The sequence below is a fragment of the Ranitomeya imitator genome, chromosome 10 (genome assembly GCF_032444005.1).
Source record: "Ranitomeya imitator isolate aRanImi1 chromosome 10, aRanImi1.pri, whole genome shotgun sequence".
Lineage (NCBI taxonomy): Eukaryota > Metazoa > Chordata > Amphibia > Anura > Dendrobatidae > Ranitomeya > Ranitomeya imitator.
Genome location: NC_091291.1, coordinates 128,693,903 through 128,709,026, shown reverse-complemented (window position 1 = coordinate 128,709,026; position 15,124 = coordinate 128,693,903). Strand labels below are relative to the sequence as shown.

General features: G+C 46.6%; 1 protein-coding gene across 5 annotated transcripts in view; it reads left to right on the top strand.

The window, feature by feature from the left end:
- Positions 1-15,124, top strand: part of SAMD11 (sterile alpha motif domain containing 11) — a 190,763-nt gene that overhangs the window by 58,531 nt on the left and 117,108 nt on the right. For all 5 annotated transcript variants that reach the window (XM_069741467.1, XM_069741469.1, XM_069741466.1 and 2 more), the window contains exon 3: positions 12,548-12,717. In XM_069741467.1, coding sequence (XP_069597568.1) covers positions 12,548-12,717 — 170 coding nt within the window. The remainder of the gene's footprint in view (positions 1-12,547; positions 12,718-15,124) is intronic.

The following is a 15,124-nucleotide window of genomic DNA, read 5'->3' as shown; positions in this document are numbered from 1 at the left end:
CCGGGGAATCTGAAGTAGTCCGGGGAATCTGAAGTAGTCCGGGGAATCTGAAGTAGTCCGGGGAATCTGAAGTAGTCCGGGGAATCTGAAGTAGTCCGGGGAATCTGAAGTAGTCCGGGGAATCTGAAGTAGTCCGGGGAATCTGAAGTAGTCCGGGGAATCTGAAGTAGTCCGGGGAATCTGAAGTAGTCCGGGGAATCTGAAGTAGTCCGGGGAATCTGAAGTAGTCCGGGGAATCTGAAGTAGTCCGGGGAATCTGAAGTAGTCCGGGGAATCTGAAGTAGTCCGGGGAATCTGAAGTAGTCCGGGGAATCTGAAGTAGTCCGGGGAATCTGAAGTAGTCCGGGGAATCTGAAGTAGTCCGGGGAATCTGAAGTAGTCCGGGGAATCTGAAGTAGTCCGGGGAATCTGAAGTAGTCCGGGGAATCTGAAGTAGTCCGGGGAATCTGAAGTAGTCCGGGGAATCTGAAGTAGTCCGGGGAATCTGAAGTAGTCCGGGGAATCTGAAGTAGTCCGGGGAATCTGAAGTAGTCCGGGGAATCTGAAGTAGTCCGGGGAATCTGAAGTAGTCCGGGGAATCTGAAGTAGTCCGGGGAATCTGAAGTAGTCCGGGGAATCTGAAGTAGTCCGGGGAATCTGAAGTAGTCCGGGGAATCTGAAGTAGTCCGGGGAATCTGAAGTAGTCCGGGGAATCTGAAGTAGTCCGGGGAATCTGAAGTAGTCCGGGGAATCTGAAGTAGTCCGGGGAATCTGAAGTAGTCCGGGGAATCTGAAGTAGTCCGGGGAATCTGAAGTAGTCCGGGGAATCTGAAGTAGTCCGGGGAATCTGAAGTAGTCCGGGGAATCTGAAGTAGTCCGGGGAATCTGAAGTAGTCCGGGGAATCTGAAGTAGTCCGGGGAATCTGAAGTAGTCCGGGGAATCTGAAGTAGTCCGGGGAATCTGAAGTAGTCCGGGGAATCTGAAGTAGTCCGGGGAATCTGAAGTAGTCCGGGGAATCTGAAGTAGTCCGGGGAATCTGAAGTAGTCCGGGGAATCTGAAGTAGTCCGGGGAATCTGAAGTAGTCCGGGGAATCTGAAGTAGTCCGGGGAATCTGAAGTAGTCCGGGGAATCTGAAGTAGTCCGGGGAATCTGAAGTAGTCCGGGGAATCTGAAGTAGTCCGGGGAATCTGAAGTAGTCCGGGGAATCTGAAGTAGTCCGGGGAATCTGAAGTAGTCCGGGGAATCTGAAGTAGTCCGGGGAATCTGAAGTAGTCCGGGGAATCTGAAGTAGTCCGGGGAATCTGAAGTAGTCCGGGGAATCTGAAGTAGTCCGGGGAATCTGAAGTAGTCCGGGGAATCTGAAGTAGTCCGGGGAATCTGAAGTAGTCCGGGGAATCTGAAGTAGTCCGGGGAATCTGAAGTAGTCCGGGGAATCTGAAGTAGTCCGGGGAATCTGAAGTAGTCCGGGGAATCTGAAGTAGTCCGGGGAATCTGAAGTAGTCCGGGGAATCTGAAGTAGTCCGGGGAATCTGAAGTAGTCCGGGGAATCTGAAGTAGTCCGGGGAATCTGAAGTAGTCCGGGGAATCTGAAGTAGTCCGGGGAATCTGAAGTAGTCCGGGGAATCTGAAGTAGTCCGGGGAATCTGAAGTAGTCCGGGGAATCTGAAGTAGTCCGGGGAATCTGAAGTAGTCCGGGGAATCTGAAGTAGTCCGGGGAATCTGAAGTAGTCCGGGGAATCTGAAGTAGTCCGGGGAATCTGAAGTAGTCCGGGGAATCTGAAGTAGTCCGGGGAATCTGAAGTAGTCCGGGGAATCTGAAGTAGTCCGGGGAATCTGAAGTAGTCCGGGGAATCTGAAGTAGTCCGGGGAATCTGAAGTAGTCCGGGGAATCTGAAGTAGTCCGGGGAATCTGAAGTAGTCCGGGGAATCTGAAGTAGTCCGGGGAATCTGAAGTAGTCCGGGGAATCTGAAGTAGTCCGGGGAATCTGAAGTAGTCCGGGGAATCTGAAGTAGTCCGGGGAATCTGAAGTAGTCCGGGGAATCTGAAGTAGTCCGGGGAATCTGAAGTAGTCCGGGGAATCTGAAGTAGTCCGGGGAATCTGAAGTAGTCCGGGGAATCTGAAGTAGTCCGGGGAATCTGAAGTAGTCCGGGGAATCTGAAGTAGTCCGGGGAATCTGAAGTAGTCCGGGGAATCTGAAGTAGTCCGGGGAATCTGAAGTAGTCCGGGGAATCTGAAGTAGTCCGGGGAATCTGAAGTAGTCCGGGGAATCTGAAGTAGTCCGGGGAATCTGAAGTAGTCCGGGGAATCTGAAGTAGTCCGGGGAATCTGAAGTAGTCCGGGGAATCTGAAGTAGTCCGGGGAATCTGAAGTAGTCCGGGGAATCTGAAGTAGTCCGGGGAATCTGAAGTAGTCCGGGGAATCTGAAGTAGTCCGGGGAATCTGAAGTAGTCCGGGGAATCTGAAGTAGTCCGGGGAATCTGAAGTAGTCCGGGGAATCTGAAGTAGTCCGGGGAATCTGAAGTAGTCCGGGGAATCTGAAGTAGTCCGGGGAATCTGAAGTAGTCCGGGGAATCTGAAGTAGTCCGGGGAATCTGAAGTAGTCCGGGGAATCTGAAGTAGTCCGGGGAATCTGAAGTAGTCCGGGGAATCTGAAGTAGTCCGGGGAATCTGAAGTAGTCCGGGGAATCTGAAGTAGTCCGGGGAATCTGAAGTAGTCCGGGGAATCTGAAGTAGTCCGGGGAATCTGAAGTAGTCCGGGGAATCTGAAGTAGTCCGGGGAATCTGAAGTAGTCCGGGGAATCTGAAGTAGTCCGGGGAATCTGAAGTAGTCCGGGGAATCTGAAGTAGTCCGGGGAATCTGAAGTAGTCCGGGGAATCTGAAGTAGTCCGGGGAATCTGAAGTAGTCCGGGGAATCTGAAGTAGTCCGGGGAATCTGAAGTAGTCCGGGGAATCTGAAGTAGTCCGGGGAATCTGAAGTAGTCCGGGGAATCTGAAGTAGTCCGGGGAATCTGAAGTAGTCCGGGGAATCTGAAGTAGTCCGGGGAATCTGAAGTAGTCCGGGGAATCTGAAGTAGTCCGGGGAATCTGAAGTAGTCCGGGGAATCTGAAGTAGTCCGGGGAATCTGAAGTAGTCCGGGGAATCTGAAGTAGTCCGGGGAATCTGAAGTAGTCCGGGGAATCTGAAGTAGTCCGGGGAATCTGAAGTAGTCCGGGGAATCTGAAGTAGTCCGGGGAATCTGAAGTAGTCCGGGGAATCTGAAGTAGTCCGGGGAATCTGAAGTAGTCCGGGGAATCTGAAGTAGTCCGGGGAATCTGAAGTAGTCCGGGGAATCTGAAGTAGTCCGGGGAATCTGAAGTAGTCCGGGGAATCTGAAGTAGTCCGGGGAATCTGAAGTAGTCCGGGGAATCTGAAGTAGTCCGGGGAATCTGAAGTAGTCCGGGGAATCTGAAGTAGTCCGGGGAATCTGAAGTAGTCCGGGGAATCTGAAGTAGTCCGGGGAATCTGAAGTAGTCCGGGGAATCTGAAGTAGTCCGGGGAATCTGAAGTAGTCCGGGGAATCTGAAGTAGTCCGGGGAATCTGAAGTAGTCCGGGGAATCTGAAGTAGTCCGGGGAATCTGAAGTAGTCCGGGGAATCTGAAGTAGTCCGGGGAATCTGAAGTAGTCCGGGGAATCTGAAGTAGTCCGGGGAATCTGAAGTAGTCCGGGGAATCTGAAGTAGTCCGGGGAATCTGAAGTAGTCCGGGGAATCTGAAGTAGTCCGGGGAATCTGAAGTAGTCCGGGGAATCTGAAGTAGTCCGGGGAATCTGAAGTAGTCCGGGGAATCTGAAGTAGTCCGGGGAATCTGAAGTAGTCCGGGGAATCTGAAGTAGTCCGGGGAATCTGAAGTAGTCCGGGGAATCTGAAGTAGTCCGGGGAATCTGAAGTAGTCCGGGGAATCTGAAGTAGTCCGGGGAATCTGAAGTAGTCCGGGGAATCTGAAGTAGTCCGGGGAATCTGAAGTAGTCCGGGGAATCTGAAGTAGTCCGGGGAATCTGAAGTAGTCCGGGGAATCTGAAGTAGTCCGGGGAATCTGAAGTAGTCCGGGGAATCTGAAGTAGTCCGGGGAATCTGAAGTAGTCCGGGGAATCTGAAGTAGTCCGGGGAATCTGAAGTAGTCCGGGGAATCTGAAGTAGTCCGGGGAATCTGAAGTAGTCCGGGGAATCTGAAGTAGTCCGGGGAATCTGAAGTAGTCCGGGGAATCTGAAGTAGTCCGGGGAATCTGAAGTAGTCCGGGGAATCTGAAGTAGTCCGGGGAATCTGAAGTAGTCCGGGGAATCTGAAGTAGTCCGGGGAATCTGAAGTAGTCCGGGGAATCTGAAGTAGTCCGGGGAATCTGAAGTAGTCCGGGGAATCTGAAGTAGTCCGGGGAATCTGAAGTAGTCCGGGGAATCTGAAGTAGTCCGGGGAATCTGAAGTAGTCCGGGGAATCTGAAGTAGTCCGGGGAATCTGAAGTAGTCCGGGGAATCTGAAGTAGTCCGGGGAATCTGAAGTAGTCCGGGGAATCTGAAGTAGTCCGGGGAATCTGAAGTAGTCCGGGGAATCTGAAGTAGTCCGGGGAATCTGAAGTAGTCCGGGGAATCTGAAGTAGTCCGGGGAATCTGAAGTAGTCCGGGGAATCTGAAGTAGTCCGGGGAATCTGAAGTAGTCCGGGGAATCTGAAGTAGTCCGGGGAATCTGAAGTAGTCCGGGGAATCTGAAGTAGTCCGGGGAATCTGAAGTAGTCCGGGGAATCTGAAGTAGTCCGGGGAATCTGAAGTAGTCCGGGGAATCTGAAGTAGTCCGGGGAATCTGAAGTAGTCCGGGGAATCTGAAGTAGTCCGGGGAATCTGAAGTAGTCCGGGGAATCTGAAGTAGTCCGGGGAATCTGAAGTAGTCGAGGGAATCCGGCGTAGTCGAGGGAATCCGGCGTAGTCCAGGGGATCCAACGTAGTCCAGGGAATCCAATGTAGTCCACAAATGGAAACCTTAAAAACATAAAAAGAGAGAAACAAAAAGCAGACACTGTCCCTCGTTCACTAATTAGAAAATAAGGGTCCCACTTAGGTCTGACATAGTTAAGCACTTCCCACGGATGTTCCCTGATTCCATCAATAAAAGTTTATGGAGACCTGTTCTGAGTTTCCATAGGCTATTACCAACAGCCACTCTCTGTTCATGCTGAGCTCCGCGAGACCCGGCGGCTCAGAAGAGCAGTGATGTCATTAACTATACCGCTCATCAGAGTCGCCGGGTCTCACGGAGGGCAGCGTGCAATGCGGTTTTTTTTTTCTCGCATTGCACTCATCCGATTTATACTCTAATGTGAGCGAAGCTTGAATTGCATTTTTCTGCCTTGTCTTATCTTTCTGATTTCGCTGGTTCTCCAGATTCATCAAAATGGAGCACAATATTTGATGAATTTGGTGCAAGTTAAAATACGACGTTTCTGTTTTCCTGGCCTTTTTAAGGTAAAATCTTGCACAATTCTTTTAATAAACTTTAAACTGTTGCACAAGATATCAAAATTTTTGATTTTGCATTGCAACAAATTAACATTTCAAAAAGCTCCAAATGACGAAATATCTGAATAATGAAAACCTCTGTTGCTCAAACTCAAAATGATTTTTAATACTGGCGGAAAAATGGTACAAAAGCCATGAAGAATTTGAGACAAGAATGACGTGCTCTGCTCAAATTTTGGACCCAATCCATCAAAGTCGTTTTATTGGCTATGGATTGGATTTAATTAATTCTAGATTATCTGTGTTAGAAAATGTATGGAATATCCTGGCAATTGCTGGGACTTCACAAGTAGAAAATTGGCCAGTCGCTTTACTACCTATCTGCAATCTATAAATGCGTGTGGATCAAAATGCTTCGCCAACCTCTTGTCTCCTTCTTTCCTAATTGATGTGGACATTTCACAAATCAATTCGCCCATTGTATTCTATCGACTGCTAAATCGGCAAATCAGGAGGATCGATTCACCATCACTAAAAATGAGTGCTGATCAGACGTGATAATGATACGTGTGCGCCGGATGATTGAGAGATGCATTAAAATGACATCTGCCCGCTGATTATACGAGCGAGCGCGCAGCCTTCAGATCGGAAGGCATTTGTAAAGTGTCGGATCCCTCCGTTTTCAGCAATTTTTATCCAGAGGTTATTTGTGAAGGCTGACACTGCGAGGAAGAGATAAAGCGGCCACACGCAGAAGATAGCAGCTGCAGAAGGATCGTTTTGGGCAGAAAGCTGTCTTCTCCGACTCCCTGAACTGGAATGTTATTTCAGTAGGGAATAACCGGTTGCCAGCAGCGCCATTTATCTTTCGGGGAAACAAAATCCAAACTTGATTTCTCTGATGGGACACCAAAATTGTCACCCAACATAGCAGAGAGCTTGTGTGGATGGATCCTTTCCTGCAGACAACCTGCCAACGTTGCCAGCGCCATTAATGGCCACTCACTGGTCCATCATTTTCATGACCGGTGCAGCCAATCACTGGCCTCGTTGGCCACGTTCCGGTCATGCAAATGTCACCACTGGGGTCAGTAATGGTCATGTACATTTTTGGAAGTGAAGTCATGGCTGCAGAACCAGGGAATTGAATAGGTAATTAATGGTTATAGATTCCCGGGAACCTATTCTTGTATCCACCTTGGAGCCAAGTGTCCTGCGAACTTTCTTGGCTGCCACTGGAATGACGACATCCTGGGAGCATTTTCTGATTAATAACCATCCCCCCTGTCACTTCTTAGGCCTAGTGATCTTGCGGGGGTCCAGAAATGAGAAGGATGCTGGCGTTTAAGTGCTGGCAAAGGAATTTTGCACTACTCCGGTCTCACTCCTGATCCTCCGAAACTTTTTACTCAACTTTGTTACGTTAACTAATTTCCAACCAAGTTTTTTTTTTTTTTTATTAAATCCAGGAGAATCCCTTTAAGGTGGCCATACACATCGGACATATGTTGGCTGAACGCTCTGATTTGGGCAGAACTGATCTTTACCATTCAATGTGTTTCCTTGTTGGCAGATGCTGGGCAAAAGAAGGATCAAACATACAGGTCCTTCTCAAAAAATTAGCATATAGTGTTAAATTTCATTATTTACCATAATGTAATGATTACAATTAAACTTTCATATATTATAGATTCATTATCCACCAACTGAAATTTGTCAGGTCTTTTATTGTTTTAATACTGATGATTTTGGCATACAACTCCTGATAACCCAAAAAACCTGTCTCAATAAATTAGCATATTTCACCCATCCAATCAAATAAAAGTGTTTTTTAATAACAAACAAAAATACCATCAAATAATAATGTTCAGTTATGCACTCAATACTTGGTCGGGAATCCTTTGGCAGAAATGACTGCTTCAATGCGGCGTGGCATGGAGGCAATCAGCCTGTGACACTGCTGAGATGTTATGGAGGCCCAGGATGCTTCAATAGCGGCCTTAAGCTCATCCAGAGTGTTGGGTCTTGCATCTCTCAACTTTCTCTTCACAATATCCCACAGATTCTCTATGGGGTTCAGGTCAGGAGAGTTGGCAGGCCAATTGAGCACAGTAATACCATGGTCAGTAAACCATTTACCAGTGGTTTTGGCACTGTGAGCAGGTGCTAGGTCGTGCTGAAAAATGAAATCTTCATCTCCATAAAGCATTTCAGCCGATGGAAGCATGAAGTGCTCCAAAATCTCCTGATAGCTAGCTGCATTGACCCTGCCCTTGATGAAACACAGTGGACCAACACCAGCAGCTGACATGGCACCCCACACCATCACTGACTGTGGGTACTTGACACTGGACTTCAGGCATTTTGGCATTTCCTTCTCCCCAGTCTTCCTCCAGACTCTGGCACCTTGATTTCCGAATGACATGCAAAATTTGCTTTCATCAGAAAAAAGTACTTGTGACCACTTAGCAACAGTCCAGTGCTGCTTCTCTGTAGCCCAGGTCAGGCGCCTCTGCCGCTGTTTATGGTTCAAAAGTGGCTTTACCTGGGGAATGCGGCACCTGTAGCCCATTTCCTGCACACGCCTGTGCACGGTGGCTCTGGATGTTTCCACACCAGACTCAGTCCACTGCTTCCTCAGGTTCCCCAAGGTCTGGAATCGGTCCTTCTCCACAATCTTCCTCAGGGTCCGGTCTCCTCTTCTCGTTGTACAGCGTTTTCTGCCACATTGTTTCCTTCCAACAGACTTACCATTGAGGTGCCTTGATACAGCACTCTGGGAACAGCCTATTTGTTGAGAAATTTCTTTCTGGGTCTTACCCTCTTGCTTGAGGGTGTCAATGATGGCCTTCTTGACATCTGTCAGGTCGCTAGTCTTACCCATGATGGGGGTTTTGAGTAATGAACCAGGCAGGGAGTTTATAAAAGCCTCAGGTATCTTTTGCATGTGTTTAGAGTTAATTAGTTGATTCAGAAGATTAGGGTAATAGGTCGTTTAGAGAACCTTTTCTTGATATGCTAATTTATTGAGACAGGTTTTTTGGGTTATCAGGAGTTGTATGCCAAAATCATCAGTATTAAAACAATAAAAGACCTGACAAATTTCAGTTGGTGGATAATGAATCTATAATATATGAAAGTTTAATTGTAATCATTACATTATGGTAAATAATGAAATTTAACACTATATGCTAATTTTTTGAGAAGGACCTGTATTGGATTCACAACATTTCAAATCCTTTGTAACGAAAGAGTATGGAAACATCAAATATTATTAGGAACCCCATGCTTGCTCCACCCAGTCCGTGTATCCACGTATGTGATGGGGGGTCATTAGTAATAGTCGGTCAGCCAGGCGAATTGACAGGCACCAGAGGTGTGTGGTCAACTTTATCCACTGCCTAGAGGACAGCCTGAAGGAGGGTTAGTGCATGGCACAATGGACGCCATAGCGGGAATCTCCGTGTCATGCAGCGCCCCCTCAAGGTGGCCAATAAAACTACATTTTTCAAAGTGCTCTGTAAAGTTAAATATTTTTGGCTCTAAATAATAATCAGGTGATACATAATTTTGCTTTTGTAGTACGGCGAAGCTTGTCGGTGTGGTTTTTGCCTTTTCTGTCTGTGTAGATTTTTCTTTTATGTAAATGCTCATTAAAAGACTTTGAGGAAGACTATGACATCCTCGGAAGTCTTAGGGGGAGGGTGAAAGGTCAGACAGGAGCTGTGACAGCTGGGAAATGGTGCCTGTCCTCCTCCTGCAGATAGTCACCTTCTCTCCCAGTGTCGCAGTTAAATGCCTGCATATCCTTTCTTGTTATTAATCACGAGTCCCTGGATGTTCCCTGACGACTTCTAACTGCCCCTCCGCACCTTAATGGCCATAAAGAGTTTTTATGATGCAGTCGCTATCTTTTCTCTCTGACGCACATTCAATCACAATGAATCCTTTCCTGTGTCCTCTCTGAGTAGACTTTTTCTTTTTTTTTTCTCTGTCTGGCAGGATGTACAGGGTTTTTTTTAAATTATTTTCTGGCTACCATTAGCTTATAACATGCCAATTTGCATTATGCAGTGAAGGTCGGTGTCAATAGGGGAAAAAAAGTGCATATCTCTGGATGGTTGTGTTCACTGCTCTCACAAAGTGATTTTCTTATAGTTTTGTATCCACTAGGCTATATTCCCACAATGAGTTTATGGTGATTTTTCTTACGCTGCGTATTTAAAATAAAATAATAATAAAAAAAAAATAATAATAAAATAAATACGGTATCGCTTGTCCCTCGATCAGCTGAAGTGATGCTCCATCTTGAGAACTCTATGAGATTTTGGGAAGTTTTTGATGTTGCAGATTATCGGCACCCATTAAGTAAAATAGGTTAAGGGCATTTTTTCCAAAGTATGCAGCATCAATAACTCACGATGAGCACCACAGACTTAGGCTATGTTCACATGTTGCGTTTTTTTTCCGCCGCTGGTAAAAGCTGCACACTTGGCAGTAAAGAAGCAGCTTCAGAAAAGCAGGTTTTACTGTGTTTTTGCTGCATTTTTTGCTGTGTTTGTTTAGCAGCGTTTTAATGGTCTCTTGTGCATGCTGATAAAGTTTAGTGCCCCCCCATATCCCCTACCCCCCCCAAAGAAAAAAAAAATTTTGCTGCGTTTTTGCACTTACCCATTGCTTCTTATGGGTAAAAAATTGCTGAAAGAAGTGACATGTTGCAGTTTGCAAAAGCGCAGCAGTTTTCCAAATCAGTCAGGAATAAAAAAAAAAATACAATGTGTGTGCATGAAGTTTCGGAAATCTCATAGTTTTTGCTGGTACTGTAAGGCCAGTTTCTCACGTCCTGATATTTCCGGAACCGTAAAACCCAGTACCGGAGATATCTGTGTCTGTGTGTCCATGTGTGTAATACTTGTGGAGCTCGTGTGGCAACCAAGTGCTAAATCAGTACCACACGTCCCGGCACCTGGGAAACAGCGATACAGTTAGCGCTATTTCCTGGCGCCAGGTGCTGAAGACCACTCTCATCATTCTCCCCTGCTCTGCTGGTGATCACCGTGAGCAGGAGAGAATGATGAGTTATATTCAACTGATAACAGTGACAGCAGGCGGCAGCTGATTGGACTATTACTCCCATCAGCCTATACCTGCTACCGCTTATAACAGTGAGAGCAGGCGGCGGCTGATGGGAGTATTCATCAGCCGCCGCCTGCGCCATAAATAAATAAAAAAAATGACTTGGGGTCCTCTGTATTTTTGATAACCAGCCAGGCAAAACTGACAACTGCAGGCTGCAACTCTCAGCTGTCAGCTTCAGCAAGGCTTGTTATGATGAATAGATGGGTCCCCCCTTAAAAAGGCATGGGGTCCTCCCCATTTTTGACAACCAGCCATGCTAAAGCAAACAGCTGGGGGTTGGTATTTTCAGGCTGGTAACGGCCGCGGATATTGCCCCATCCCCCCCAGCTTAAAAATAGTAGCCCGCAGACACCCAGAAAAGACAAAGATGTGCCAATTCTAACGCTTTGCCTGGGTCTTCCCACTGGCCCTGTAGCGGTGGCAAGTGGAATTAATATTTGTGAGGTTGATGTCACCTTTGTATTGTCTGGTGACATCAAGCCCACGGATTAGTAATGGAGAGGTGTCTATATAAGACACCTATCCATTGCTAATTCTATAGCTATATGGCAAATAAAGACGCAGCAAGTATCAACAATTTTTATGTGAATTCAAAACAAAACACACTTTGCCATTTTTATTTAAAAATAACAAACTGTTATACTCACCTAATGCCCATTCCATTGAATCCTTCGTCTCCTGTAATAAAACAAAAGTAAAAAAAAAACAATATCCCTCACCTGTCAGTCGTTCTGTCCCACGCTGTAATCGATGACTGTGGATAGTTTTCAACCTGGAAGTTTCCAAGATGCGACCGTCCAGGCTGGGATCTACTGTTGAATGAGCTGCTGCGAGCGCAGCATCAGTGACCAACGGTGATGATATCGAGCTTTCCTCCGGTCACTGAAGTGCATTCCCAGCCGGGCTGAACTGCGGTGACCTCAGCACCATGAGAAAAAGTCACTGAGGTCACCACAGTTCAGCTCAGTGAGTTCACCACAGTTCACCAAGGGTGCACCAAGCGCCTTTTTTGTTTGCTCATTTTATGCAGACAGACCCCCTCTAAGACACCCACTCTTTAATGTATTATTTGCTGTGGTACATGCCCTCCATATCTTTAAAGATGTGGAATCCTATGCCCTAATATACACTGCATGATACAGAAATGCCTGCAGCAGTGGTACCTGATGTCTGCTTGCAATACTGATACATATCTTCAGTCCATGCAGACAAATACTGCCTGCAACCAGTCCCTGGGCATAGTGTATGCCAATATTATCCTTATTTTTCTCAACTTGAAGAGTATCTGTGCTTTTATACAAAACCTGTAGAAAATAAAGTGTTGATGCTGCTGCCATACCCAACAACAAATATTCTGGTTTTGGTGCACATGTCCTAGAACTGTCCCGATTATTCTTCTCTGTAATCTACCATTCACTTTATGGTTATAGTTATCATCATTCTTACAGCACTATAGTTACCAGAACTTCCTTTTCACTCACTTTCCAGTATGCATTGACCTTGCCTGTCATGAACGGAAAGCCTGTCGCTCTGCTATGAATTTATGCAGTTTCACAGTCAGGAGAGCAGAAAGTAAAAGACCAATCCGAGCTTCCTGTAATCTGTCATGGCTTCTCTGCTGCCAGAGACAGATTGTACTCGACAACAGGCAGGGGACAGAGAGACAGAAGGGAGGCACTTAGTGATCGTCACTTTTTAGCATTTTTTCCAAGGGTCAAAGCAACATAATTTGGCATAAAGTAATTTACAGATTGTCTGAAAGTGTATAAATGAAAAAGACACTCTTGAATTATTTTTCAGTAGTTTTTGTAAAACATTCTTTGTATTCTTCTATGTTCTGCTTGACTTTAAGATCATGTATTAAACATGTAAAAGATCTGATGATGAAAACTTGCTCGTCAGAATACTTCAGCGTTTGTCTTTTCTCCTCCTTGCACAGAATCGGGGACGACTAGCTGAGAAAAGAACTATCCCACTTCCACCTAGCAGAATACCGAAAAAGGAACCCTGTTCTGTGTTCTCCCCAGGGGAAGAGAGTCCCAAAGGCAATGGAGAAATCCAGACTCTAAAGCTGGAAGAGGATCTGCACATTAGTATCATGAAAAGAAGGTACATGTCCTAACGAGACGCGGCGTTTAACAAGCTTCCAGTGCCCCTGGGGTAGAGGCTTTGAACAGCCGTCATGTGTGGGCTCATTTTGGCTGATTCCTCTCTCAAGCTGGCAACATTTTCACGGAAACAGGATCAGTTTGTGCCTTTCGGACAGCACCTGCTGCATTCACTGATCCCGTCCCAGCAGGAGACAGGGCAGCCCTGCTCTCCTAATCTTGTGAAGTCTGAGGGTGGGAGAACGTGTCTGCTCCGCAGATACAAGTCTCGCCCCTATTCCCATATTATAACCCTGCCACAGACGATTAGGCTCTTTGCTATTAATCTTTCTCCGGTTGCAGGGTTTGCCATGATTTAGTGAAACCTTGATAAATTGCTTTTCTCCATGTCTGAAATAAAGTTCATTTGTCGGTGCTCGTATAGAACCATTTTATTCCTCGGTGATATACAGTAATCATTCATAGCAGTCCTGGTGCCCGTTGGGGCTCACGGCATAATGTCCCAATCTTGAAGTTCATATGATAAAGCTATTTGACTTAAAACCTGTACAAATCACATATTTTGGGCATGTGAGAAAAAGCTGATGAGCCCAGATATCGCCATTGCAAATCAGGGACCTAGCTCTGCAAGTCACCAATGCTGACCATTCAGCCTCCATGCTGCCAAAAGTTTGCCCTTCGCACAGTCTTAAGGCCCCTATATACATTGGTTCAGTTGGGTGACGGCTGTCTCTCCCGACCTTCCCAAGCATGATCGTTCATGACACTTGCGAACACAGACAAAAAAGGGCTCCGTGCAGCAGTATTTGGGCGCTTTGCAGCCCAAGAGCTCATCGTAATGCAACATTCCACTTGCCTTGGAAGTAGAAATGGGCCCCCTTACTTCTTGGGGTCCCTGTGCAAACGCACTGGTTGCATCATTGATATGTCCACCCCTGTTTCATGTATTTACAACTTTTCAATGTTGCATGGACCGAAGTTTTGCAATGTGACATTTTCTGTAACCTGCACCAATGTTCCTAAATTGGGTGGTCGGATGCAATAAAGCGTTTGGGTGGTATGGTAAATCACAGGGAACCATATTAGACCAGTTAGCAATTTTAGAACTGATAGGTAAACAGGAATGACCTGCCACCCACATTTTCATGAACATTTGCTTTGTTTGGATCAGTGTTATTGAAGGGGTTGAACTGGGTTAAACAAAAAGTGAGTGATGACTTAAAAGAGCGCCGCTCATGTCTACAACTTGTTACAGGTATTGCAGCAGCAGAGCCCTATTTATATTGATGGAGCCGTGCTGCAATACCAGACATAAACTGTGAACAGGTGGTGGCGCTGTTGCTGGAAGAAATCATTCACTATGCACCACATGCACCAGATCTAAATCTAAGACTCTGAAACGACATGGAGACTATGACAAAACTGTGTCACAAGCCTTCAGTCTACCTGCCCGTATTCGACTTGCTTGCTTAGTCGAGGATTTAATGGCATTATTGAGCCGGGCCTGCTCTCCTCCGTCCACGAATCTGGTGACGTCATCCGGGACTGTCTGCTCGCCTTCAGTGCGGTAGCAGTGACCCTTGAGATTTATTGAATAATGATAGTGGAGCGATCCTTCCTGGCGCCAGCCGGATGATTCACACTAAACACAGGGAGATGTCAATGGACACTGACACACACCTGAGAGTCATAGGATGTATGACGGTGTGACGCGGGGGTCGGCGTCGTAAAACATCGGCCAGTAAAAAGGAAAAGCCGAATCTGAATCTAAAATTAAACGGGAGACCTTAATACATATCAGGCTTCTAGATTGTGTCCATCCACTGCACCGATTTTCCTAAAGTGAGTGGTCGGGTGAAAGAACACGTTTAGGGGTCCGGTAAACACAGGTGGCCTTATTGGTGAAGTCGCCACTTTATACTAATAGGTTAGGCTACGTTCACATTTGCTTTGTGCGGGGCTGCGTCGGCGACGCAACGCACAACGCAAACAAGAACGCATGCAAAACGCATAGTTTTGCGACGCATGCGTCCTTTTTTTGTCGGATTTTGGACGGAAAAAAAAAGCATCTTGCTGCGTCCTCTGCGCCCTAACGCTTGCGGCAAAAAAGACGCATGCATCGCAAAGCGCATGCAAACGCATGTCCATGCGCCCCCATGTTAAATATAGGGGCACATGGCGCATGCGTCGCCACGGCTGCGCCCAACGCAGCCTGGCAGAACGCCAATGTGAACGTAGCCTTAGAGGGTATTATCTGCAACTCACATTTTAAAGGGGTTGTCCACTTTTGGGGACAATTTTTTTTATTTTACGTTAATATATGTAATGGGGGCCAAAAATCATTTTTGCAATTCGGTCTCATAAAGTTTTTTGCATCATTTGACTTCTATAGCCTCTGTGATGTACCG